Below are 27742 nucleotides of genomic sequence, written 5' to 3'. Positions count from 1 at the left end.
GGGCTCTGGAGAAGGCGCAGTGAGCCCGGCTATTGCAGCTACCGCGCCAGTTCCACACAGCTGCCTTGGGTTCCTTGGCACTGCGAAATGTTCCCCACAGGGGGCCCGGTTCCCCCCGCTCTGCGCCCTGTTGGGGACCCCGCTTGCCCTCACTGCCAGTGCTGTTTGGTCCCCCGATGCCTGGCCAGCCTTGCCAGGCAGACCGGTGCGTGCGAGGGGTGCGTGGGTCGGGAGTGACATCTATGGCCGGACAGTTAAAGTCCCTACGTCCGGGCACCCCGTTCCCTTGCCCGGCTGAGGGCGACGGGAGGGCAGGGCTGCTGGGCACACCCAGCGCTTGGCAATGCAACTGGAGCTTGGCTAAGGCCATGACTGAGGCTATAAGTGTCCCCAGGGGCTGCATCTCTGAGCTTCCCGAGCTCTGTTCCCGAGCCAGGGGAATCATCCTCTCCTCCCGCTCGGGCCCCCTCACGCCCCAGGCCAAGGACAGTTTCATCCGCTTTCCTGTCTCCTCCCTGGTCTTCTAACCCCGCTGTCCAGGAAACCCTTTCCCAGGTCGTCCTGCACAGAACATGTGCCTGCTGCGTCCTCGGGCCGCTTTGCAGGGGAGCTTCGGGGTGACCTGCTCGCTCTTTCCTTGTTCAAGGGGTGCGCTCCCCAGCCCCCCCCCCCAAGCAGAGGCTCCTGGGGGTGTTTCCAGCCTCTTGATTCCTCAGAGCGGAGTCAGCCCTAGCCAGCCTGACCAAGAGCTGCCTTTCCCTGGAAATGCCGGGCATATTTACGCGATGATTTTTCTCCCCTCCTTTGGGACCTTCCCTTCTGATTTCTCATCTGTGGCGGAACGGGGCCTGACACTGAGTCACTGTCCTCTCAAACCCCGAATAGCTGCCGCTTCCAGAAGGGGGTGTCTATTCAGAGCTGCCCCAGGAACTCCGTCCCTAATCTGAAAGGAGACGAAGCTCCCAGGCGGGTTCCTTTCATTGGATCCCTGTAGCCCGGGGGGGGGGGGAGTGGCTGCGGGAACATTCATTTTTTATAATTCAACTCAATATGTATTTATCCCACTCCAAACAAAGGTTAGAAATAAGTTAATAGAAACCACAGCCCCAGCCCCGTTCTGATTTGGGCTACCGTGCGGTTGTGTATATGGGTGTCGGCTTTTGCAGGGGGTTAGCATGTGGTATTTAGTGGTTTTTTTGTGGGGGGGAGTTCAGCAAGGAATGGAAAAACTGGATCATCTCAAAAGGTCACAGCAGATCTAATTTGCAGGGAGAATTTAGCAAGGTCTTTCCATTCTGGGCGAATGCATTTGGTTCCCTCAGCAGAGTAGCGTACCTTCAGAAAACATAGGGACAGTTATTTTGGTACATGATGTTATCCAGGGGCCCCACAGAGCCACCTATGGTGCATTTTCTCACCATGATCGTCATGCCAGGGCTTGAATATTGTGTTGAGACACTGTGCTGTCCCCGTCATGCCAGGAATAGCCCAGCTTCTCCTGTTACCTTCAGATATGTTTGCTCAGGTAACTGTCCTCCTGGTCGTTCATTGCATTTAGCAGGGCTCTGCCAACGAGTGGCATTACCGTTATTTTTAAAGGCAGCTTTTAAAGCTGGAGGACAAGGCGGCTTGCAATGATTTATGTGGAGTTATTTTTAAAGGCAGCTTTTAAAAACTAGAGGACAAGGCGGCTTGCGGGGATTGAAGGGGCAGGGACAGCAGATCTTTCACTTGCGCCAAAGCTCGGGGGCCGAGATGGCCACGATCCTGCTGTGTTTTGGGGCGGGGTGGGGGGAGACTTTGAGCTGTGTTCCCTTCCTCGGAGGAGGGACCCGTGCAGCTGGAGCTGCGTGCCCCGGGGGAGCAGGCTGGGGCTGGTGTGCACGCGCCAGGAGGGGGGCCGGCTGGCGGTGCAGCGGAGCCCTGGGCGCTTGCGGGGCGGGGGCGGGGGCGGGGCCGGGAGAAGCGCGGTGGGGGGGGCGGTCCTGTTGTCTGTCTGTCTGTCTGTCCGGCGCGGCGCTGCGCCTGTCAGTAGGGCCGCCCGTACTGTACGCTCTCTTCTGCCGTGTTACCCGCTCTCTCCTCTCTCTCCCGCAGATCTCGCGAGAGCGGGCCGCTGGTGGCTGTGGGGGTTGCAGCAGCGGCGGCGGCGGCGGCGGGCGGAGGCGGCAGCGGACGGCGGCCGGGCGGCAGGGCGGGCAGCATCTGGCGGACAAGAGCAGTGCAGCGAGCAGGGCGGCGGGGGGCGCGCCGGGCGCCGGGGGTCGGGCTCCGGCGGCGGGGGCCGGGGGGCGGCCTGCAGCACGAGACCCAGAGCTGGCCTCCAGCGGGTGACATCCAGAACAAGGCTTCTACCTGGACGTGAAGCAGAACGCCAAGGGCCGCTTCCTCAAGATCGCCGAGGTGGGCGCGGGCGGCAACAAAGGCCGCCTCACGTCTCCTGTCGGTGGCCGTGGAGTCCGCGACTACCTGGCGACTTCTAGCGAGCACTATGCGCAGCTGGGCCCCAGCCAGCCGCCCGAGCTGGCGCAGGCCGCCGACGAGCCGCGCCGGCGTGAAGGCGAGTTTCTGGTGCGGGAGAACCGCAATACTACATGGATCTGAAAGAGAACCAGCGGGGCCGCTTCCTCCCGCATGCCGCCAGACCGTCAAGCCGGGGCCCCGCCTGGGCCGCACCGCCAGGGCCAGACCATCGCGCTGCCGGCGCAGTGGCCATCGAGTTCCGCGAGCCCTGGCAAGTTCATCGACGACTTACGGCGTGGAGGAGAGCCGGCCGAGCTGCCGAGGGCACCTCCTTGACTGTGGACAACCAAGCGCTTCATTTTCGACGTGGGCTCCAACAGTACGGCGTGTTCATAGCGGGTGAGCAGGTGAGCCCAACCTATGTCCGCACTCCATCACCCGTCCCCTACAAGGTGTGGGCCAAGTTCGGCCACACCTTCTGCAATACTCGAGGAGAAATGAAAGAAGATCCAGGAGAGCAAGCGGGACAAGCGGCGCCGACCGCCGTCGCCTCCGGGCCCGAGCCGCAGGCGGAGACGGAGAGCAGCGCCGCCGCCGCCGGGCCCCCGGGAAGCCCTGCTGCAGGCACGACGAGCCGGAGGCAAGGATTGATCCGACTTGGCTCCTTGGCTGCCTCCCGCCTGCGCACACAGAAGAACACACACCAAGACACACACAGAACACACAGAAGCAAGACTTATACTGTAAATAAAGAACCCCAGACCGAAACCAGAGAGAAGATAAATTACAAAAAAAAAAAAGTAAAACCAAAAACAAAATACTAACAAAAAAAAAATTGTCCTGTAATAACTCCGAGGGAGCACCAACCCACCTCAACCAACCTCCACAAACCTGACGAGCTCAGCAACTTCTCCGACTGGCCACCCATCCTGATGTTTCCTACTTTATCCACCATATAAACAGTAAGCAGCTGCTAAAAACAAAAACAAAAAAAATAAAAAAAAACAAAAAAAAGTAATAACATTATATATGGAACTGTGTTTTCCTACTTGATTAAAAAAAAAAATATAAAGAACTGAGTGTTTTATTTCCCTAATTAACAAGACTCTTTTGTACACGTTAACGCTATTATTATTAAAAGTGTTTGCAAAAATGGTCAAAGATTATATAATTGCTGATATTATATAAAAAGTCCTTTTCATGTTGAGGCTAACATTTTGACTTTAAGCACAAAAAAGAGTATTTTAAGACACGTAAAAATAATATTTTTAGTTTTTTTCTTTCTCATCATTTGTTACCAAATTTCAACCTTACATGGAGGTTTTTATATGTATACTTTGACACCCATATACCTGTGATTAGAGATTGTATATATATGAGGGCTAGGCATGCTGTGGTGTCTGAGCTTGTCTAAATTTTATGCAGAAGTTTGTAGAGTTTAAAAGGTACGTAGGTTATAATTTCATCGCAAGGTAAACAATAGTGCTCTCTTTTATATCAAATGATGCATCTGGACCTTAAAACATATAAATGGTCATGAAAACTTCTGTGAACATGAAGAAAATTATTGAAAAAAGGCATTTAAATGAAATTTGCTAACTGTGTGATTTTTACGTTTTGAACCAAAGTTTAAATAGTAAAAAAAAAAAAAAAAAAAAGAGAGAGAGAGAGAGAAAAAGTAAAGAATCTCCCCCCATAATATTTTTCTGCACCTGTTTGGTTTACAACTAAGTAGGCATACTGTCATTATTGTGTATATGAGATGTACTTGTATTGTTCATAATATATTTTTTTTATTATATGTACTTAAAGTACTTACCTAACGTGCAGCAATTTCCAGTAAACCTGTTTTTGGACAACAGGTAGTGAGTCTTTTATGTGGTCACTGGCACTAGCACTATCTCCTAAACTTGTAAAAGGTCTGAACCTATACTTTGATTTGTGCCAGTGCTATTAACTTATGTAGGCCTGTTATAGAAATCAGTGCAACACAATTATAGAGTAATCCTACTGAGCCATGGATTTTCAGTTTCATTTAAAAGTGAAAGCCAAGATGGTGTATGTAAAGGATTTCCATGTAGCTGTGGTGCTAGTTATACTGGCTACGTACATTATAAATGTAGTTGTGACCCCCAAGTGTACAAGCCTTCTATCAAAAGTATGTACTTGTGAGATATAGTAAAAGTGTAGGATATGAAAATGCAGAATTCAGCAGAACACTAATTTGTCAAATTGTGTTCTCCAAATTGAAATATTTATAGTCATAAACTTTTTACAGATTTTTCTTTTAAAAAGTTTGTGTGCTTTTAATTGACTAACTTCTTGCTGCTGTATAGTAAAATATTAATATATTTTTATCATTAAACTGCTGCATGACTATCATCATTATGAGTGAAGAGAAAATGTTATAAAAGATGCCTTAAACAGTAAATTTTCTGGTTGCAATTCTCTAGAAAACATTTAAGAAAAACAAGAATCTTGTTCAACTCAAAAGTTATTTGGATGCAATCATTTTTCTTAATATTCTTGACAAATTTAACCGTGTAGACCTAACTGCTGTATATAGAAGACACCACCTGTTGGAACAGGAAGTTTTCTGTGCTTCTTATTGATTGTAAAGAATCTAGCCTAGAAGGGGGGGGGGGGAGTTTGTTTAAAGGATTTTTATTTTCTGCTGGGTTTTTTTCCCATTAAAAATATAGTTCTCTGGTTTTGCAGATGTACTGCAAGTGTCAAAACAAAAACTATTTCCCTTTAAAAAAGTTTGCTATTAGTATTCACAGAAAGTTAAATATGAGATGACAGTACAGAAGTTAAGGATTTGTTTCTGTAACAATCACTGGAAATGATTAAATTGCTTCATTAAGGTGCACTTTTCCTGTTTCCAGATAGTAAAAATAAGCTTTCATAGTGCATAATGTGATATTTGAAATGGTTCTCAATTGCACGTATGTCTAATAACCTGCTTTTTTAATTGGAGGGTTTGGTGAGCAGTTTCATTTATTGTACTTGGACCGTGAGGTGGAAAGGACTGCATTCTCCATGCTGCTAGATATAGTTAGGGAAGTTAATTGCTTTGGTATTGCTACTTGACTATGTCTTGGTTCTACTGTTTACTACGGTTTTAAAAGTTATACTGCAGATTGACACACATTGCTCATAGTTACAAGTGTTCTACATTATCAGCAATAAGTAATGTGAGTCAGTGAAAACACTGCAAAGTGTCCTTCCTTACTTTTGAGTTAATGTAAGCTTTATTAAATACATAGGCTTTTCCCCATGGTCAACATTGACTAAAGGGAAATCTTTACCTGTAAAATTCAGATCCTACATGGTATCTGACTGGGTGAAGAAGTGCATGAGTTGTTGCAGTTCCATTCATACCATTACAGTTTAACACAGTTTTAGCAAAGTGTTGTGAACAGTGTCTGAGAACTTGTGGTCAGTGTTTTATTTTTGTGTTTCGTTTTAAATTAAATCCACATCCATATATTCTGGAAATTTATAAATGATATCGATGAAAGACTAAATGACTGTAAAGGATTTTATTTAATTTTATTGGCATCTCATTTTTTTTTTCCTGAGGTGCTCGGTACTTTACCAAGGTTCTTTATCTCAGTATTTAAAACAAAATACTGTTGGAAAACCCTGTTAATGTTAGACGAATAAAGGTAATGGTATATTTGACCATATGTGTTGTTCTAAAAAGACAGTATGCTCAAATGTGCCAAGAAATTTAATTCCGGAAAAATATGCCTTATGTTTTCCTTGATGATATGCTTTTAAATGTCTTGTAGAAAAGGTCCAAGAGCATGATAAAACTACTTTATATGACTGACTGCAAGAAAACTTGAAATTCATTGCAATACTGACATTCGTTTATTTTTAAGTTAAAGGGACACTGTCAAGTAATTTATAATTAAAATATGACCTCTCTTTAAAGCAGTTATAATCTAATGGAGAATGTACTCCAGAATCTAAGTTCATTTTTTTGTTTTAAAAAAAATTAATTGCTCTGTCTCTGATAAATTAAATAAAAAAATTAGCCACTGTTGATTCATGCCTCTTATTTATTGTTCTGTTTGTGCTGCAAGAGGCAGCCATCCAGCCACAGGGGGAGCAAAAGCTAGCTAACAAACCAGAAAACTGTGGAAATCATTGAAGATGCCTATGACAACAAGGAGGTTTACAAGTAAAGCCAAGTTGGCTTTTGCACCCTGTGAAGTGGAGGGGGGAAATTCAGTTGTCACCAAATAGAAAAATGCAGTATATGGGTGAGGAGTAGGTGTTTATTTTCAAACTTCTTAGAGGGCATCATACACAATGGAGAGTTTTTTAAAAATTAAAACCTTTTATTTTAAAAAAATACTTGACAGTGTCACTTTTTTTTAAGTATCCCTTGCAGGGGTTGAAATTTGCTCAGTGTAGTGTTCTTTGAGAAGTAGTACAAAACTAGCAGTTTACTAAGAACTTTTCAGACATTCTAGAGAGGCTGTCCACTTTGAGTGGCTAGAGAGACATAATAGTCACATCAGGCAAGGCAGAAAGCTGCTGGTAATTTTAACCCCTGCCTAGAGCAAACCGATAACTTTATTTGGGAGCAATTACTTTGTTGCCTTTAAAAATAGCACTGTAACCACTCTTTTTATGATTAGCTGTAGTATAACCTTTATCCCTTTCAAACTATGCAAACTATTAAATGTAAATTAGGATTCAGTTAAAGAGAGTTGATTATATTACAATCAGATGGCATTCATGCACTAACTGGAGTATATACAAATAAAGCTATTAGTATGACTTTTGTATGCTAACAGCAAAATAAAATATACCTACCTATTCTAAAAACGATGAATATTAATGTTGTATAACGACTGCAGGGGCGGGGAGGGAATGTTACCTCTTACCTTCATAAAAGGGGATTTAAGATTTTTATAACTGTTTTCCATAAAACTTTATTTTTGTCAAATTTTTAGGTATTTAATTTGTAAAATAGATTTTGCTTTGTACTACCATACAGAAAATAGGGTATTGATTTAAACTTTTTGAAGCCACGTGATCAAGTAAATTTGTAATAAAAAGTCAATGGATCTATATCAGTTGTACTCACTGTTTTCATTTCTTGTACGTTCTAATGCAGTGGTGCTGTACGTCTCCCAAGAAAAAAAATTTAAGTTGAATTTGGGGAGGAATGGAGTGGGAGGAGGGGGGAAAAGGATAAATATTGACATTATAAATTGAAGTGACTTTTCATATCCAAGTAACTTTTATTGTCAGTGAAGATTTGGTAGATATTCATTTTTATCTAATGCCTAACACATACAACTTTTTAATAATTAAAATCTGAAGTTCTTGACTATGCTTCTTTGCGTTATGCTTCCACCTTAATGTAATCTAGTACCTGTAAACTCTCAAACTGACCTTTGGTTTTTGGGTTTTTTTTCTGGCCTTTAAGAAGTTACAAGGGTTACCATGTTATATTTTTGGTCCTTTACATGTTTCTTCCCCCTTCCTCAGAGGTCTCTCTCCTCCATTTTAATTTCTCTAAGATAAACATTTAAAGCTTTTTAAGCAAAAAATAAGCTAACCTTTTTGGATCAAGGACTTCAGTGGATTCAGCGGCTTTCCTAGACACTAACTTTTTTTTATTATTTTTTTAAAGTCCAGACTTTCCATTTCAGGGCATATACCAAATCTGATTGACTTGTTCCTATTATTTCCAAAGCTGTCTGGGATGGAGTTGGATATCCTGACATTGATGTACAAGAATGCTAAAACAGGTTTAAACTTTATGGGAACTTACACAAAATATGAAAACTCAGAGTATAACTAGCAGTGCTGAATTTTCTGTTCTTTACCAACTCAGTTTGTAGAAAATGAGCATCCGTGTATGATCGGCTAGTTAGAAATCAGATTGCTCATTCAGAAATCTATTCCTAATTCATGGTGGTTTTCAGAAAGACAGGAATTTGCTGAAGTTAATTCGGGAGAGTTTTCTGCTAGTGAACACTGTCAAGATTTTTTTAAAATTAAAATCATTGTTTAAAAAATCCATTAGTATGCTAATACATTAGCTTTTTAAATTTTCCAGGTTTACTTTACCTTCACTTTTCACCTCCCATGTTAGCTGTCTACTTTTTTGCTGTAAACTCAGTTTGGATAGTGAAAAGTCAAGGTCAGTTTTGATATCTAGACTGTTTGAAAAAAGGTTAAAGTAGTTGCAGGTTATACCTCTGCTTCTGAGTCCCCTGCCAGTTTTTGTGCTTTTAACAACAGCAATTTATTTTTTTTTAAAAAATATTGTTTTTGTACTTCATAAAGCTTTTTATTCCTCTTTACCCTCCCCCACAAAAATGGGGGAAACTGAGTATAGTGAAGGTTTGGTAGTGTAACAGTGAAACTGATTGCAGACACTGTGCCGTCAAAATGATGTTTTGACAAAAAAGACAAACTAATCTGAGATTTTTTTCCTCTAATCTTTCATCAGTGGGAATCTTGCATGTTGTTTGTAAAATGAAAGATAACGTGAGAGAAAAACGAGATTAATGGTGCCCCTTTACACTGGCTAGGTTCACTTTGGTTTCAGTCAGTTTTAATGGTTTGGTTCTCTACTATTGTGCGAAAAGATTTGTGTGTGGGTTGCAAACGTGGCAGGGAGGTGTGATGTGATAGATATATATATTTTAAAAGTTCATGTAATTTTAATTTAATAAACTTCTCTAAACCTAGTATCATTAGAAATTTTGTTAGCCAAAACCTAAACTTTGGACCTAAAATGGTTGTCATTCTTTTAAAACTGATCTCTTGTGTGTTTGGAATTATTGAGAGTAATGGTCTGAATGCAAATGAAAAATGCTTCTCTAAATTTTGGCAGCAAGGAATTTGTGTGTTGGAGTGGTGAGGCCAGGAATCAGTTATGCACATCTTCTCAAACGAGTGCTACTCCATCTCCTCACTCATACGTTCATGCTAGATAGTTGTCTTTGGTTTGCTTTGTGTTTGTTTTTTTTAGTCTCTCTCTGCTTTTGTCTTTTTGAAGCATATTAGTTACTGTGAAAACTGTCATTTGTCTGAACAAGGCGGAGTGGCATCCATGAAGGCCATGTAAAGCCATCGTATATAGTGGTTTGAAATTTATTCCATGATTTGTGAAATACAAAGCGTGTGAGGGTTATCAGGGTCATATGTTGAGTTTATCAGTGTGATGAATCTTAATAGCCCTAGATTGCATATAGGAACTGAGTACCAAACTCTCAGCTGACTAATTGGGTAGTTCAAGGCACATAAAATTGTGATTAGAGAAGTATATGGGAAATGAAGGGTAGAGCGGGGATTTATTTTCTAGTGTTGGTTTCCACACATCTAGGACATTGTGTGAAACTAAAAGAAATAAACCAAAACGGGATCCACTGGCTCAGGAAAATTAGTTGCTCTAACCAGCAAACTGGGCACAAAGAAAGTGATTTGAACTGGAAGAGGTTATGAAAAAGGAGAGCAAGGTGTACTAACACAGATAGAAAGGCTTTGTACTGAAACCTTGCCTTGAAGATAGCCCCAGGTGGACTCTGGCCTCCTTCAGGGGAGAGTCCATAATTGTGGTCCCGGAACTGAGAAGGACCAGGCCTGCTTTACACAGAACTTCAGGATGGGAAGAAAATGGTCCAGCGGCTGGACGGCTTTGAAGAAGATGTATACTGTATAACTGCAAGAAGATTGTTCAAGCACCTCAGGCCTAGATTAATGGGTAGATTTATCATCAGTTATCTCTCAAACTTTTTGTCTGATCATTAACCAAGGTACCTCATAAGCGGCTGGGTGTTAACAGTTCTCTTACCAAGCAGGCAGCCGCATTTTGCAACAGTTCTTGGAAATATTTTTCAGAAGTGTTACCTTGGGAAGGATCAGAGGAAGTCCTTTGGTTGAAGGGAGGAGGATGAATAGTTGCTGTGGTATAGTACCTGCTGTGCTCTTTTGAAGTACCTTTGTCAGACATTGGGTCCCCAGACAATGACATTAGTTTATCAGTCAAAGGTGAATACTATGCCTGCTAGTGCATACTACCTCTACTTCATTTGTTCTGTGAGACTAGCATGTCTAGCACCCCAAGTTCCATGGTAGTGTAAAATCTGCACTGGCAAGTGAGCAGTAGTGACACAGTAGATCCCAGATGGTGAGTGGGGGAAACAGAATCCCACTCACAATTCCAGAGCTATACAGTTCACTGGGAACAAGATATAAACTCTGCAACCTGCAATTCGAGTAAAACCTAAAAGCGGAGTGACGTGTTGAGAGACTAAGAGCACATCAGGTTTATATCTTTAAAAATCAGTTATGATGTGTAAGAGCACAAAAGGGAGTTTGCAGAATTGTCCTCTGTGAAGCTTCTCTGTGTCTCTAATGCCAGTATGATTGTACCAGTGTAACTGAGAGGAAAATTTGGTCGTAAGAAGTTTAACGCGGAGGACAGCCTGCACTGGTAACCAGAGTTCTACTTACATTGGGTTGATTTCATTCTGCGTGTAGATGATGTCTCTTCTCAGATGCGTTGAGATTTCTTGATGACCACCAGGGGACTGTTGTGGGTAGTTTCTGAATCCATGTCAGTTCCTGGCCATCCTCTGCATTTTGTTTTTGAGCTTAGATTACAGGGTGCTTCGAACATGGATGTTGTACTCTGGGTTGCTAACCTACTGCTGTCATCCAGCTGAAGGATCCCCCCTCTTCAGCCCAACCTCAGAGGCTAATGGCTCCTGTTTAGGGATAATACTGCTCAATCTGCTCTGATGGCCAGTTGGCTCATCATTACTTCAGTCATTGGCTATAAGTAACGGAGGCCCCTACATAGTCTCGTCCTTGGCATTTTCCTCATAGGACACTGTAGTGAGAGGGGAATTAGAGCTAATGATGGAAGCTGTGTACTAAGTCTGACTGAATATGGCACAGAGTTTTTGAAATCCTATTCTGAAGCTGTGTAGGAAGGGAAGAAAGGCTAATTTGTTTCTACTGTTGGTCACAGAGATGCTGAGGAAGCTTTAGGCTAGAACTTGTAAATTACATATATATCCCTCTTGGCTAGTGAGAACCAGTGGGAAGGTGTGAAGGCTGTTATAAGAGCTGATTGACAGAGTCCGTTAGATGATACTTACTTCTTTTAAAGTGCCTACTTCTCTTAAGAAAATTATTAGGCCCTTGCTCAAAACAAAAATCTTGATGTTGACAAACTCTCTTCATTTTATCACTTTGTTTTGAATTTTCTGTTTTGTGGAGAAGGCTGTAGAAAGACAGCTGCGACAACACCTGGATTCCCAGTTCATCTTGACCCGCACCAATCTGGGTTAGTCCTGAAAGTGGTACTGAGACTATGCATGGTGGGTTTTGCTGGTTGCTGTGCGCCTGGTGGCTGATAAGCAGATGTCTTAGCTGATTTATATAGAGCTATTAGCTAACTTGGCCAGGAAGAGGTTTTGACCCTAGCAGGAGTATATGGTGGCTGTCTTGAGTGGCTCAGTTCCCTTTTTTCTGAGAGATCCCATATCACAGTCCTGGATACTTGGTCACCTGCGCTAAGTATTTCACAGAGTTGTGTTTTGTGCTTTTGTTCAGTGTGTGCGGGGAGCTTGAAGCATGGTTTGTGATGGAATACGGGCTATGGTGTCGTTAGTATGGGAAGGGGTGTGTGAAACCTAGTTCTGTGTTTTCATCCCATGTGGTCTGGCACAGTATAGTAATTTACCCAGTGCCTATTTGAGACTGGAGTTTGAATAAAGACTAGCTGGTAGAGGGTCAGCCCATACAAGACTAAGAATTTTTGGCTGGAGGAAACAATTTGAAGAATTGACAGGAGCTATTTCAGTTTTCTCATTTGGGAGGGTGTCTCTGGCTTTTGTGATCCAGGTTCACAACCTTAGGAGTTTATTGGGTCCCCAGCTGGATGATTAGGTACCAGCAATGATCAAGAATTCTGATTTTTCAGTAGCACATAGGTAGACAATTGTGGTTCTTTGAGATGTGTTGTCCATGTGAACCCCACTCTAGGTGTGCAGGAGGCCTACCAAAGTTTGGGACCTCTTCTACCGTTGTCTGCCTTTTTCCTTCCATAATGTCATGTAATTTGAGATCAGCAGAGGTGCTCAAATCGGGCAGTCCCCTGCTACAATCTTGAGGGGCTGAACGATGGGCAGCATGTCTTCAGAGAACAGCTCATGTCTTTAGAACCTGCTTTCTGCATTGGTCCAGCAGAGCAAACATTTCAATTTCTGGGCAAGTTGCCAAGATTTTTGAGACTGGATTGTAATAAGAAGGATGCATGAGGGCCTGTGATATGCAGGAGGTCAGATTAGAAGATCTGGTGGTCCCTTGTGCCCTTAGATTCTGTGACTCTGACTCTATGATTATGGGAGATTGCATTATAACTTTCAATCAGCTGATGAGCAGGAGAGTCCATAATTTGCCATTGGTTTATCAGAATATTTTGTTTTTAATAGAGAGGTGCAATTCTATATAAAAATGCTGTGTGAGAGAGAGAGAATTCAGGTTTTCTAGGAGAGAGATTTTTATGAAATAATTTGCCTACAGGCTGAGATAATGGAGTTGTCACTGGGGCATATCTGTTTAAGGGAAGACCAGACAGAGAACAAATGATGTGGATTCTGTGGAGGTCTCTCAGTGCTGCATGGCAGTGTTGCAGGGTGATGGACTAGATAGCCTAAGAGCTATTTTCTGCAATTAACATTTGTGAATTAAATTCTTTAAACTGATATGTAATGATGGTTTTTCTTTTGGTCAGCATATGTAGTTCAGTCTGCAGATAGGCCTTTTGATCACACTGCATTAAGAGCTTGATTCAGCAAAAAATACGTTGGGCTTCCATGCTGCATTAGGCAATGAAAGTCCTGGGAAATTGGTTTCTGCAGGCTTTTGCCATGCTATATAGTAACTTGTATGCTGACTCAAACTCTTTATTTGGTGGGCCAAAGTAAAGCAAAGCAGACCTTGGCTTCTAACTGAAAGATAAAACTTTAGAATCATAGAATATCAGGGTTGCATGTGACCTCAGGAGGTCATCTAGTCCAACCCCCTGCTCAAAGCAGGACCAATCCCCAGGCAGATTTTTGTCTCAGGTCCCTCAATGATTGAACGCACAACCCTAGGTTTAGGAGGCCAATGCTCCAACGACTGAGCTATCCCTCTCCCCCAGTAACAAAGTCATAATTCCTAGTTTGATTATGGAGGTAGCACAGACTAATTTGATGGCAACTACCTAAATTACTGCACCAGATACAGAATGACTGCTTGCTTTGTGGATAAATGGCACATCTGTACAAGCAGTGCAAGGAACTAGTAGTCCTGGGAGCCCCATTACTGCATCTTGAGGCCAGAGTCGCTGCACTAGAGGAGGGGAGAGATGGAATTCTATACAAAGACAGCATATATAGATTGATTTTATCTAAGGGTTGGCTTCATCAGTCTTCCACTTGAGAAAGCCTCTTATGATTGGAGAGCAGCAAGGCAGAACGAAGGGACAAACCCTTAATTGAGGATGTACCTTTTGAGAGAGGAGAGTGACTGTTCTTCACACACGAAAGTAGGTCCCTTCAGAAGATGGGGATAGTTGTGAATTGTTGATGTACTGTGGTGGCAGAAGATTCTATCATTAGAAATATGGATAGCCAAATACAGGGTTACTGTGAGAACTGTTTGCTGACTTGCTTCACAGGTTCAAATGTAAAAATCTCAGATATCTAGGTAAACTTCTAATGAGCGCTGGGGAGAAGCCTGTGGCTGTGGTACATATTAGGATCCGGGATGTGGAAATGTTTAGATAATTAGGAAAAAGGCTTGAGTTTAGGATTTATGATGGTACCTTTTTCTGAAATGCTCTTATTGGTACATGCAGGACCCGCTAGACAGAGAGGCGCTTTAGAGAGTTAATGGGTAGCTGAGAAGAAGGTGTAAAGACTATGGAGAGTAAATAAAATTAGGCATTGAGGAGCTTTGGCGGGTAAGGAGGGCCAATCTAGAATGGATTGGGTTCTGCTTTAACCCAAGTGGAACCAGACTGGTGGCACAGAACACTGATAAGGTTTTGAGAAGATTATTTAAACTGGGAGATGAGAAAGAGCTGACAAGTGCAATGGACCAGCTGGATCGGACTAGGGCATCTGCTTGGATTGTCAGTAATAGAAAGGGATCTTTGCATCTAGGAGAGAATTTGCAGTGGAAAATGGAGCAAAGGCAGGTTGAGATTGCAACAATACAGTCTAGAAAAGGAACAGGGTGTCAGACTAAGGAGTTAACTAAGAAAAAGGCACACAGCCAAAAATAAAAACTGTGTCTTTGTACCAGTGTGAAAGGCTTAAAAATAGATCAACTAGAATGCCTGGCAATGGAAGAGGACCTTGATATAATAGGCATTACTGAAACATGATGGAATCATAAAAATCAGATATACTGTATTACCTGGCTATAAACAATAGAGGAGAGACAGATTAAGTAATAGAGATGGTGGAGTAGCCCTATATCTAAAACGTTTCCATCGAATCTGAGAGAACTAGAGTTGAGGATCATACATTAGAATCCGTGTAGAGACAAATCCCAAGTTGTAAGGATACAAATGTATTACTGTCTTCCTGGTCAGGAATACACTATGGACTGCTCATTGTTGAAGGAGAGCAAAGAGGGAGTTGAATCTTCATAAAACTATAATAAGGGGTGACTTCAGCTACCCATGTATGATCTGGTCAGGTGACAATAGAGCACAGTTTGGTGAAGTAATTTCTTGACACCTTAAATGATTGCTTCTTGTAACAGCTTATTGAAGAAAGATTCTTGATTTAGGACTAAATAACACACAAGAATTGATTTAAGAAATAATTATAGTTCAGCCATTAAGTAATCACGACCATGGTATAATTATAGGTTCAACGTTCTCAGGAGAGGAGAAATAATATCTTAAAACCAACCAGGTGATGCTAAACTTAGGAAAATTAGATTTCAGGAAAATGAGGTTGTTAGTCAAAAAGACACTAACATCAAAAGAGTTGATGGTAAAATCCTTAGACTCAGCAAGGAGAACACCTAAGTATCGCAAAAGCTCATAAACATCCAAGAAGGTGTGCATGGCCCTGAAGCTGAAAGAAAGCAGAGAGTCAAGACATAAATCAGTATGGTTAAATGGCAAGGTATAAGAGTTACTGGAGTCAAAGTATTTTTTTGAAAATGGAAGCCCAGCCTGAGTGAAGTGGATAGAAACCTATGGCAGGTAACATGTAAAATGGCAATTAGGGTTAAGAGGGGTTTTGAAGAGCTGAGAGCAAATGAAATATTGAATTGTGTTAGAGGCAGGAAGGGTATGTGAGAATTTGGGTTCACTGAAGTATGAGGCTGTAAAAGGAACAACTAAGGAGGTCAAGGACATTGCAGAGAAGCTGAGTGACATCCCTGCATCAGTTTCATAGCAGAAGAGTTTGAAAGGTACCTGAACTTGATCTGCTCTTTAAGAGTACCTCATCTTCCTTGTCCAAAAAGACTGAAATGTCCAAAGAGGAGCAGCTGGAACAAGCTAATAAATTAAAGCCCTGTTACAACCAAGATCAGAGCTCATCTAAGAGTTCTGAAGGAACTTGGGAATGAAATGGTTGAGTTGCTAACTAAAATAAATGTCTCATTAAGTTTAGTATACTTTAGGGCTAAACAGTAGTAAATATTGTACCTCTTCTTCAGAAAGACATTAAGGGTGAGCCTGAGAATTACAAACCAAAGACTCTTACTTCAGCACCAGGTAGTCTAGTTGAAATGATAAAACATCTAGAGGAACACGATAGGGCCACACCAGCCTGGCTTTGCAAAGGAAAATTGACCCTCTAATAATCTACTAGAATTTTTTGAATGCATTGACAAAATAGTGGGTAATGTAGGACTAGCTGACCTAATATATTTTGATATTTAAAAGCCTTTGACAGTTCCTCCCAAGATGCTACTAAGGAAACTAAGTTTAGGGTGAGAGGTAAAGTACTGTTGGGGCGGGGGGGGGAGGGCAGGTTATCTTCCTCTTTCTGGCCGCTGCGTATCACTCCAGCACCACAAAGTGGTCAGAATCCTAGTCCAAAGTGGCCATCTGAGAATTCTCCCAGCCTGGGAGAGTCCTGGTCTAAAGTGATGTAGCTGGCTCATATACCAGCTGCCCCCTCCTGCTGTCAGTGGGAGTGCAGTGTGCCTGTGTTTTTCCTTTTCTCTACTGATGTATGTATAGGCCCTAGACTGCTATCACTTTTGGCTGTTTAAAAATCAGGAAGCCATATCAGGCTCCTTGACTACCAGTAGATTATGGTGCAGGACAGAATCTCAGTCCTGGAGAATGAGAAACTGGCTAAGGAACAGAAAACAATAGGAAGGTACTGTTAGTTTTTATCATAGGAAAAAGGTTAACAGTGAGTGCCTTAAGGTTTCATATTAGAACCCATGTTTAATGTATTAACTAGGGCTGTCAAGCAATTAAAAAAATTAATCTCAATCACGCTGTTAAACTTTTAAATAAATGGTGTTCTATTATTATTTTTGGATGTTTTCTACATTTTCAAATAGATTGATTGCAGTAACAACACAATACAATGTGTACACAGCTCACTTTATATTTATTTTTGATTAAAAATATTTGCAGTGTAAAAAACAAGATAGTATTTTTTAATTCATCTAATTCAAGTACTGTAGTGCAATCTCTTTAGCATGAAAGTTGAACTCACAAATGTAGAGTTATGTACAAAAAAAAAATTGCATTCAAAAATAAAACAATGTAAAACTTTAGCACCTACAAGTCCACTCAGTCCTCCTACTTGTTCAGCCAATCGCTCAAGTTTGTTTACACTTGCTGGAGATAATGCTGCCTGCTTCTTGTTTACAGTGTCACCTGAAAGTGAGAACAGGTGTTCACATGGCATGGTTGTAGCCGGTGTTGCAAGATATTTACATGCCAGATGCACAAGATTCATATGTCTCTTCATGCTTCAACCACCATTCCAGAGGACATGCATCTATGCTGATGATGGGTTCTGCTGAATAGCGATCCAAAGCAGAGTGGACTGATGCATGTCCATTTTCATCATTTGAGTCAGATGTCACCAGCAGAAGGTTGATTTTTATTTATTTATTTTTGTGGTGCTTCAGGTTCTGTGGTTTCCACATTGGATTGTTGCTCTGTTAAAACTTCTGAAAGCATGCTCCACACCTTTTCCCTCTCAGATTTTGGATGGCACGTCAGTTCTTAAACCTTGGCTCAAGTGCTGTAGCTATTTTTAGAAATCTCACGTTGTTACCTTCTTTGCATTTTGTCAAATCTGCTGTGAAAATGTTCTTAAAAAGAACGTGTGCTGGGTCATCATTCGAGACTGCTATAAGAATGGCAGAATGTGGGTTAAAGAGAACAGAAGACATACGATTCTCCCCCAAGGAGTTCAGTCACAAATGTAATTAAAGCATTATATTTTTAATGAGCATATCAGCATGGAAGCATGTCCTCTGGAATGGTGGCCAAAGTATGAAGGGGCATATGAATGTTTAGCATATCTGGCATGTAAATACCTTGCAACGCTGGCTACAAAAGTGCCATGTGAATGCCTTTTCTCACTTTCAGGTGATATAATTAAGAAGCAGGCAGCAGTATCTCCTGTAAATGTAAACAAACTTGTTTGTCTTAGCCATTGGTTCAACAAGAAGTAGGATCGAGTCGACTTGTAGGCTCTAAAGTTTTCGTTGTTTTATTTTTGAATGTACTTATGTAACAAAAAAAATCTGCCTTTGTAAATTACACTTTCATGATAGAGATTGCACTACAGTACTTATGAGGTGAACTGAAAAATACTATTTCTTATAATTTTTACAATGCAAATATTTGTAATAAAACATAATATAAAGTGAGCACTGTACACTTTGTATTCTGTGTTGTAATAGAAATCATTATATTTGAAAATGTAGCATAAATCCAAAAATATTTAATAAATTTCTATTGGTATTTTGCTGTTTAACAATGTGATTAATCGTGATTAATTTTTTAATCATGATTAATTTTTTAAGTTAATCATGTGAGTTAACTGTGATTAATCAACAGCCCTAATATTAACTGATTTAGAAAAGAGGGTGAACAGCGAGGTTATTTAGGTTACCCAAGCATAGAAAAGGCTGAGGAGCTTAAGAATGGCCTGGCAAAGCTAGGTGAATAGGCAGCATGAAGGCAGCTGGAATTCAATGCTGAGGAATGCAAAAAAAAAAAAAAGAAGCACAATGGAAGAAATAATTAGTAATACCTCGGATACATTCTTGGGGTTTAAAAAAAATTAAGGTGCATGAAGAATGGGATAGAAATTGGGACTACTATGCCACTATCTATGCGCCCTCATCCTCTGGAGAATCCTCTGTCAGACAGGGTACTGGACTAGGAAGACTACTAGTCTAATCTCCAATTTACTTTGTTACTTCAGTCTGTGATTGTTAGGCCACAAGTAAACTACGTTTGTTATAAGGCATTTAGTGATAATATATCCTCTGATGTAAAACTTATATTTTGGATCCTTCCCACATTTTAGCCCATGATCCTGATTTTTAATTGCTTGGATTTTACTCCAGATTCTGAGCACCTGAGCACTGTTCTGAGGTCAGAGTGCATTAAACACTTAATGGTTTTTAATACCATAGTTTTAAAGGTCTCCAGGACTTTCCTGATTTTTTTTTTCTTGATGAGTTGGCAGTTTCCCATTGAAAGTTTTTTTTTGTTTGTTTGTTTTTTTTTTAAAAGCAGAGATTTCCCCATCCCAGTATTAATTTCAATTTAATACTCAATATTTGTAATTTAAAGTATATCATCCAGTTTGTAAGGTGGTTTGGGTTCTGATCCTGCATATGTGCATTGAGTCCAGTGGGAGTCCCATGATGACCAAATGGCTCCACAGCGTCAGGCCTTTAACAGTTAAAGTTTTCATATTTGTTACATTTTAATCTGGGATTAGATGGAGAAATGTGTGTGAACAAATCAGAAAAAACTTCTTGTGTTGATTGCATACCTGGCTAGTAATAGTGGTAATTCTTTTTCTAGGATATTCATCAAATTATGCAACTGCAAGGCTATTTTTATGTTGTTTTTTTTAAGAACAGGCATTTAATTTGTAGCATGATTTTTTCAAATGTATTAAGTTGATCTGCCTTTAAATGACTGTAGTTAGAGTATACATTTCAGTTATTGTTGCGGCTCTATAAATGAAGTTCTGTTCTTGTCTATGCATTGGGTTGAGCTTAATGTGAGTGTCAAAGACTGGAAGAGGAAAAAGTGCTGTATATGTTATGTTTTTCTGCTTGTTTTTCACCATGGAAATACCAGGAATGTCAAGTCTTGTCTTTGCCATTTTACTTACTATGGGTGTCTTAGGAGGACCCAGATATATGGATTGGGGGCGCTCTCAACTCTTAAATGAAGGCTGGGATCAGTAGAGAAAAAATATTGGTCTGTTTTTAAATACTTGGGAAGCACGCAGATAATACCATAATTGAGTCCATATAAATACCTAGATAGGTAGATATAAGGGCCAAGGATGTTGCCTCTTTGGGTAGTTTTCAGCTGTTAGATGTCTGACATAAATAGGTTAAACTTAAAAATAAAAGTGTTAAGTAGTCTGAGTAAAAAACAAAACAAAAACAAAACTTAATTCCTTAATTGATCAGATTTAATTTCCCAGATATCTGATACCATAAATCTACTCAGTCCCTAATCATCCTTCATCTTCCAGGAAACACAAGGTAGACAAGACCTGAATTGTTAAGATAAAAAACAGGTAGGAAAACAAACATTCATTTAAAAACAAAACTCTTTCAGATATTCTTCAGCCACCATAAAGATAAAGAAAAGGGTATAAATATTTCCTTTCAAGGTCTGCTTTAAGGCCAAGCTGCACTCTGCTGGGCTAGAAAGCCAAAAAGTAGAGAATCCGTTCGGGAGGGAATGTCATGTACTGGAGCAGACATGTATGCAGCAACTGTCTGCCCCTAATGCTGCAGCTGGGGCGTGGGGATTGGGCAAGATGGAGGCATGTCCAGTGGGTGGATATTCAAGGGCCAAAATCAGTGTGGGAGGGGATCAGCAGGCTGCAAGTACTAATTCCATCCCAAGCAAACAACAACATGATGATGGGTACGTAGGCGAGCTGGAGTATATGTTTGGAAGAAGATTCCTTCCTGCAGAACCGCTGTGCTTCAGCACACATCTCTGAGTAAAGCTTTGTTTGCTTAGACTTTCCTCTGTGTAATGGTCCTTAATGGAGTTACGTGCATGAGAGTAGCCGTGAAACTTTATAAGGTCCAAGTTCTCTGCAGTTCTTGTCATGGCATATGTTCTCCCATGCATGTGTATGTAGCACCTAATAAGATTAATACATCTTGCAACTTAAATATATAATCAACAAAAATGGCCAGTTTGTAAACAGGTGTATTGGTGGAGTATAATCCCTTCTGTGGTGCCATGGTATTTTGTATTTCAGCCACATGCATTCTTGTATCTTAAAAGGTACAATAAATAAAGAAATCTCTATTTGTAATGCCTTTCACATACTTAGTGAGCTGGTTTACTGTAGCTGTTAAGTTTGTGTTTAGGAAGTTAAATGTAGTTGGTATTCAAGATGTCATAAACTTTAATCCTAAATTTTGACTACCAGAAAAGTTAAATGAGGATTTTTTTGTCCAAGAGTCTTATGTAAAGTTTTGTTTTCCCTTTGTGTTTAGGTTATTTTTAAAGCTGTTCTTTCTTTTTAGCCATGACACATTGTTCTGTTCCATGGGGGTTTCTTGTCATCTTGACCTTGTTTGTAAATATTTATTGAGAATATAATGCTATATGTAAAAATGTGTCTGTGGCTCATGTAGTATGTTTCTGTGGTTTGATTCAACCACAGAATTCTGGAACTTCTTGTACTTCGTACTTCGGTTAGATGTTAATCTTTTAACACTTCTTCTCATGTCCAGTGTGGACCAACTCTTTATTTTTGGAAATAAATAAGCATGTAAATAAAATGAAAGGGTTTATAACCACTTATAAGAAAATTCTTTATTTAAAAGATAAATTAAATATTGTATATTTTCTGATATCTCATGTGGTGGGATGACAATCAAAATCCCAAAGGCTGAAATCCAAGTGGTTGTTGGGATGATGAGATACCATACTATGTACAAATAAATTTTTCAAGTAATTATGAAAAGAGCATCAGTCTCCCAGGCTGTCTGTCAGTCAAGCATCTTCCAGGAGTGCTAAGTTAACTACAGTGGTTTGGAAATGGGGGGAAGAAATTCAGAAGGAGGTATACAGGGTTTGTTTGTTGGTTTAAATCTTATTTTTCTTTCAACATAAGGCTTCTGGTTTGGGGCACTTAATTTGCCAAAAATATTCTGTTGGATGGGTGGCAGGCTATAGAGTGGTCAGCAATTCAATTTGAAACTGTCCGGTTTCATGGGCATGTTTCTTCCATCTGCCCCAGTGTGAAATTCCTTAGAACTATAGAAGTTTAACCTATGAAAATCAGGAACACGATGACATATTTTTTCTTCTCCATATAAACCAATATTTACCAGTAATCCTGTGTTTGTTTTTGTTTTTTGGCAGACTTTTACCAGTAAATATCGGTTTATTCCTGAAATCAGAAGCCCTAAACATACCTTTGTTTATAAGGTCAGTTGTCATTTCCTCTCTATCCTCCCCCATTTAATATAAATTATGTGATCTCTAAGGTAACTGAAAGGTACAAAGTTTGCTTCCTAGTTTTTCCTCTTCTGCACTACCAAAAAGGGAACTTACAGGACCTAGAGAACATCTATCGGTAATGTAAGTGTGAATTTACAAATTATTGTTTTTTAAAATTTCAAACTTTTTTGGAAACTTACTTTTCAGACTATAGATGCTTAGGTAAGCGGTGGTGGTGGGCACTCATAGAAATCCCCTAAAAAATAAATAATTAGGAGACTGATATTTCACAATATCATGTATAGTTCTGTTCCAGTATATTCATTCCTAGTCTTAGAAAGTACTTATCTGAAAATATACACTAGAAAATGAAACTTAGATAAAGGGAAAAAACAGTATTTGAACAGGATCTCTTTTTAAAATATTCACAAAAATATGCTTTGAAGTTGAGAGAAGAGTCAAAATAGTGAAATGTTCAAAACTTAAAAGGACATTGTTGGGTAGTTTAGACCACAAATTTAGGTTTTCTGGTTATTTTACAAAAAAAATTAGTAGCAATACATTTGACAAAAGTTAATTTTATTCTTAAAAACCCAAAACAGGATTTGGAAGTATTTAATCACTTCTTTGTAATGTTTGCAACCAAACACAATAGCACTGTGCTCGTATGCAAGAGACCGAAGCTAGCAAGGAATAGAAAATGAAGCTGACTTAACAGACCAATGCAAAGAGTGAAAAAAAGGATTTTAAAAATTCTTTCAATTTTAATTATCTACAGCATTCATAATGCAAGGCTATTTTCTATAGCTATTGAGCTGAACAATGTCCCTTTAAGGAGATGCAGCACAATTTACAAATTTTATCCTAGATGTGTTTCCTTATTTTTGTTAGTTTCATGCTCTCGGTACAAATCAAAGCTCTTGCAACCTTTGTTGGAGTCCATAGTGACTGGAGTTTTCCAGCAGTAAGTACACTTTCTGAGCTGAAAACTACCTTTCCTCCCCTTTTGCAGCCTGTGTGGTTCTGATTGCTGGCAGTTCTGTAGTACAGCAGCTTTAATCTGAGCAATTGAGACTGGTCCTACGTTATCTTCAGACGGCTTGAGGAGGACTTCTGTTCCCAGTTTGGTACTCAAATACTCCATCCCACCTTGAGAAGTCACTTACTTTAAAAGCCAGTGATAGATTATTCTCTTTAGCACTAATGGAAAATTATATTGCAAAGCAGCTTTATTATGAACCTTTCGTATATTCATAATTCCCGTGCAATCCCAAATTGGAGAAAAGAGCCTATTAAAAGTATATATTACTCTAGATTTTTCTTACTGTAAATATTGTAATTTTATAATCCTGTGAATATTTTATTAATTTACAAATATTTAACAAAGTTTAATCTGTGTGAGTTCAGATTTATTTAATGGTGTTCCACTTCTGTGGTTCCTGTTGCAGTCAGTATTGCATTATATTTTATGTAAGATAACTTTTTTTTATTGACGTTAAACATTGATTTAAATGCCTCTTTCTGGGAGAACAAAGTATAGAGGTGATTCTCTTCCTTAAAATGTAACACTTATGTTCTTCAGTCCCAGTGCTAAAGTAATTTAATGAAATATTACAGTTACAAATTTTCAAAGCTAATGCAGCTAAACAACTGCACTTGGAACTTGTCATTTTAAAACTTGAGTATACTTGAATGTAGATGGCTTTTATCAGCCAGTTTTCAGTGAACAAGAATCTCTGCAATATCTAATGTATTGAAAAGCTAAATTCTTTATAATGAGTAAAGGAACGCTGTACAATCAGTGTTAAGTTTTTGTAAAAACAAGCATTTGCAAAGGCCATGTTCAATAAAAATTTTTTTTTTTTTTTTAAATTCTAGTGAAAACATTTTTTTTTTTTTTTTTTTTTTGGCTGTATGCATTCCCCCTAGTGTTTGCATCCCAAAGATTGCAACTTTGTGGTAATGTGTGTAAGCCCGAAAGCAACTAGAAATTGACTAGTTGCAGAACATGAAATCTTTTTCATTGTCCAAATTAAAGGCTCAAGCCTGTGCCCTTTAAAGTCAGTGGCAAAGCTTTCACAGAAACAGGATCAGGTCCTGAGTGATCGCTTTCCTCATCTCCCTCAGCACTGATGGGGAAAATAAATTAGATTTTCTAAAATTCTTTGTTTTATTAACCTAAGGTTCTCTAAAGACATTTTCTTTTTTAAAATTAATTTTTAACCTGATTTTAACCCTTTAACAATTCAATTTTAAGATGTTCATGTTCTCTGCAGAATTATCAAAAGCGAAGTATTTTTTCCTTTTAGAGGCCAGGGAGGATTGATCTCTAATGTATTCGCAAGATGACTCTCCTTCAAGGATCCAAAATATCTCAGAGGTTTTTGTGGCAGGTGATACTTTTGGGTTTACAAGTTAATCTTTATTAGAGATGTGCCAATATATGCTGCTTATTGTAGTGTTGTTATATTTAGGCATTTTAGCTAACTTACAAATATATACTGTAACAGTATACTTTGTACAGACTTAAGTTAAAATTTATTTAAAGATTGAAATAAAGTAGGCAAAAAATAAAGATGTTTATTTTTCATTAGACTAAGCAGCTATCATTCTTTTGTTTTTAGTGTACTTGGACACCAAACAATCTCAGAACGATAAAATATTTTAGTTGATAGGCCACATTGCAGAAACTCTGTGGATATGTGTATGTGTATCTGTATTGTATCTTGATAACTGTTAACTCTAGAATGCAAATAATGAAATCATACTCATTTTACCATTCAAAAGAGAAGTGTTTCACAGTTTGACTGTTTTATCTGTTTTATGACAAAAAGGCATTTATTTTTTGAAAGTTGTTTATGAAGGGCCTGCCATCTGGCTTCTCAAGTCAATTTTTAAAATTCCAGAGTGGGGGTGATTACTTGTTTAGCCTTCACTGACAGACCAAAGTCAGCTTTGACATCATATTGGGGTGCTGCTCAAATTTATGTTTTATGTCCTTTAAGTCAAAAAACAAAACAAGAAAAATCAAGATGTTAACTTCACTATAAAACAAATTCCTCACTGTACAGTAGAATGGATATCTCTAATCAATCTGTTGTCATTAATAATAGATTCTTATTTTTTTGAATTACTTATCTATTTAAAAGAACAGCAAACATTGTATTTGCTAGTAAATATAAAGTGTTTACATGTAATTACTTAATAAATTATTTGATTTAAGATGGCTCTTATTAGTGCTGATTTTTAATGCAGAAAATTAATAATTTTTGGCTAATGTCTTTCAGCTCATGCTGTTCTTTAAAATCTCCTGAAGCAGTTTTTTTCCCCAATGCACCCGTTTGTTTTAAATTAAGTTCTGAGGAAGACAGAAAACATATGTTTCCCCAAGATTTCTGACAGGATTACTGTGTAACATTTTCCAACGTTATCTACGTCGTGATATTTCTCTTTCCTATACAAAACAAATTATAATGCTGAAGTGGAACAGTATGCTAATAGCTGAAATATCGCCAACTAATGGTACTACTTTGTGAATCCTGGCATTTTCTTCCAGCCAAAAATGTCTTGTTACAAGTAAACATTATGTTTCAAGGTAATGAATTGTAAAGCCTGATACTGAGTGAGTTCAAACAAGACCAGTGGAATGGTCCTTATATTCTTTCTCTGTTAAAACTTGTCGGAAAAGTCACTTGTTGACTGGAGAGAGGGGTGGCTAAAAGATAGTTGTCACTCACATCCTGAAGTGGCACATAGCTGTTCTCTGGGCAATTGCAGAAGAGCTGGAGAAACTCACAAGAGGTGTCCTCAGATGGATCAAAGTCATGGGTTCTCAGCCTGAGCGTGGCAAGCAAGTGCAGAGGTTCACCACCTTCCTTGCTTTCTTAATGCCTTAGATAGGTCCCAAAACATTTTTATCTTGTAACATGGGGTCATGGTATGGAAAAGACTGAGAACCACAGTTGTTCTCTAATGATTATTGAAGCCATGGATAATGATAATGGATGACTTAGAATGTTGGTGTTAGGAACTGTGAAAGTTAAGACTTTCTCAGTGTTGGAAGAAATCCAATAAGCTAGATAATGAAAGGAATTGGTGTGCTAGTCTTGTATTTCTGGATTTTTGAGTTCAAATCCTAGCTTGGGTCTTATGTGAAAATGGGGTTGATCTCATCCTAGACCCTGCTTGGTCACATCATGGAATCGGGCCATAGTTCAACAAGACTTCTGGTCTCTGCTCAAGAGAAGCAGGGACTAGACTGGAGGGAGGTTGGATTGTGTGAATTTGGGGGAGTGGTGTAAAGGAACAGGTCTGGAATAACAGAGCTGTTGTAATTTAGGACTGAGGTTTATTGAGAGACTTTGTATGGAATCTGGCTACTCTGTGCCGTACTCAAGGTATTACCATCAGTTCTTTCTTTATTAACCCTACCAGTATTGACAATACAAAGAATGCAATCTGTTTCTATGTCTCTTTTGCAGCCTGCTTTTGATACAGCATGCTAGTTAAGCCACAATGTTTGGTTTAATGCTCTCAATGTTAAATGTTAGGTTTAGAAAACTTGTCTTATATTTACAATTTCAAGTTTTTGGAAATGCATTTTTTACCATTACGCAAGACTTGTTCTGATTCTCAGCTGGAGGAGTTACGCTAGGTAACATTGCATGCACCTGCACAGCACCTTCACTCAAGTCATCACACACTTATGCACACCCCAGCTCTCACCAGTCTTTAAAGACTCCAAGCTATCCATGCCAATTTCAAACCCAAGCCCTGTCTTTCTCCTGCTCAATCCTAGATGTCACAAGATTCTACATACTCTGCTGCTACAACTTCAGATAATTATGCTTCCTACTTATTCTCCTGTATTGCATGCATGTGTGCAACTTTTCCTCATATGAAAATAGTGTGTGGGTGTGAATAGTTGAACTCACAGTAACTGCCTTTCATTTGGGGGAAACTGAAGTGAAGCCGAGGTTTCAGATAATGCAAAAGTATGCTACTGTATGTAACACACACACAGACTGAATGTGCTATATGAGTTTGGGCCAGAGATTCACTACATTGATATCCAGCTTCAAGCAATGGCCAATATGCAACACTTCAAAAGAAGGCTAAAACTTTTACAATGCACTTGGCTAAATAGTGCGGCAGCGTATATATCAAAAGAACATTTCCTGACTCCCTGCAGCAAATATCTGCCACTCTGAAAATCCGATTTGAGAACTTCTTTTTTAGTATGAGTAATTACAGATATTACAGGTCATAAAATTATCCAGCCCTTTTTAAAATTCAGCTACCATATTTCTCTGTTGTAATAATGGGGTGACACATCAGAATGCTGTTAGGAATATGATCTTTGTCTAGCCCCAGTTATTTGACATGGATTGCAGTTATAGAAGGTTGTAAACCAGCTATATGGCAGCTGGGCTCTATTGACTTCTGTGGCTACTCTTTCATTTTCCTTGTTTGGAAAATCAAATGCAAATAAATAGGGCTGTCGATTAATTACAATTAACTCTTGTGATTAACTCAAAAAATAAATCATAATTTTAAAAAAACATGATTAAT

At 39.6% G+C, this 27742-nt stretch overlaps 1 protein-coding gene and 1 long non-coding RNA gene across 2 annotated transcripts; both read left to right on the top strand.

Moving 5' to 3' along the window:
• Positions 1-2201: 2201 nt before the first annotated feature.
• Positions 2202-3114, top strand: PURA (purine rich element binding protein A; the record flags this gene model as incomplete). The annotated part of the gene is given in 8 exon segments (XM_032801777.2): positions 2202-2283; positions 2286-2345; positions 2348-2584; positions 2587-2630; positions 2633-2677; positions 2680-2782; positions 2785-2963; positions 2965-3114. Coding segments are annotated over 8 exon segments (900 nt in total), but the record flags the coding sequence as incomplete, so codon positions are not given.
• Positions 3115-17315: 14201 nt separating this feature from the next.
• LOC116837384 (uncharacterized) lies at positions 17316-25393 on the top strand. Its single transcript, XR_004376690.2, has 2 exons — positions 17316-22159; positions 23184-25393. It is a non-coding gene; the product is annotated as an uncharacterized LOC116837384 (long non-coding RNA).
• The last annotated feature ends 2349 nt before the right edge of the window (positions 25394-27742 follow it).

This window comes from Chelonoidis abingdonii, chromosome 7 (genome assembly GCF_003597395.2).
Source record: "Chelonoidis abingdonii isolate Lonesome George chromosome 7, CheloAbing_2.0, whole genome shotgun sequence".
NCBI classification, from domain to species: Eukaryota; Metazoa; Chordata; order Testudines; family Testudinidae; genus Chelonoidis; species Chelonoidis abingdonii.
This window is presented reverse-complemented; position numbering and strand designations above follow the sequence as displayed.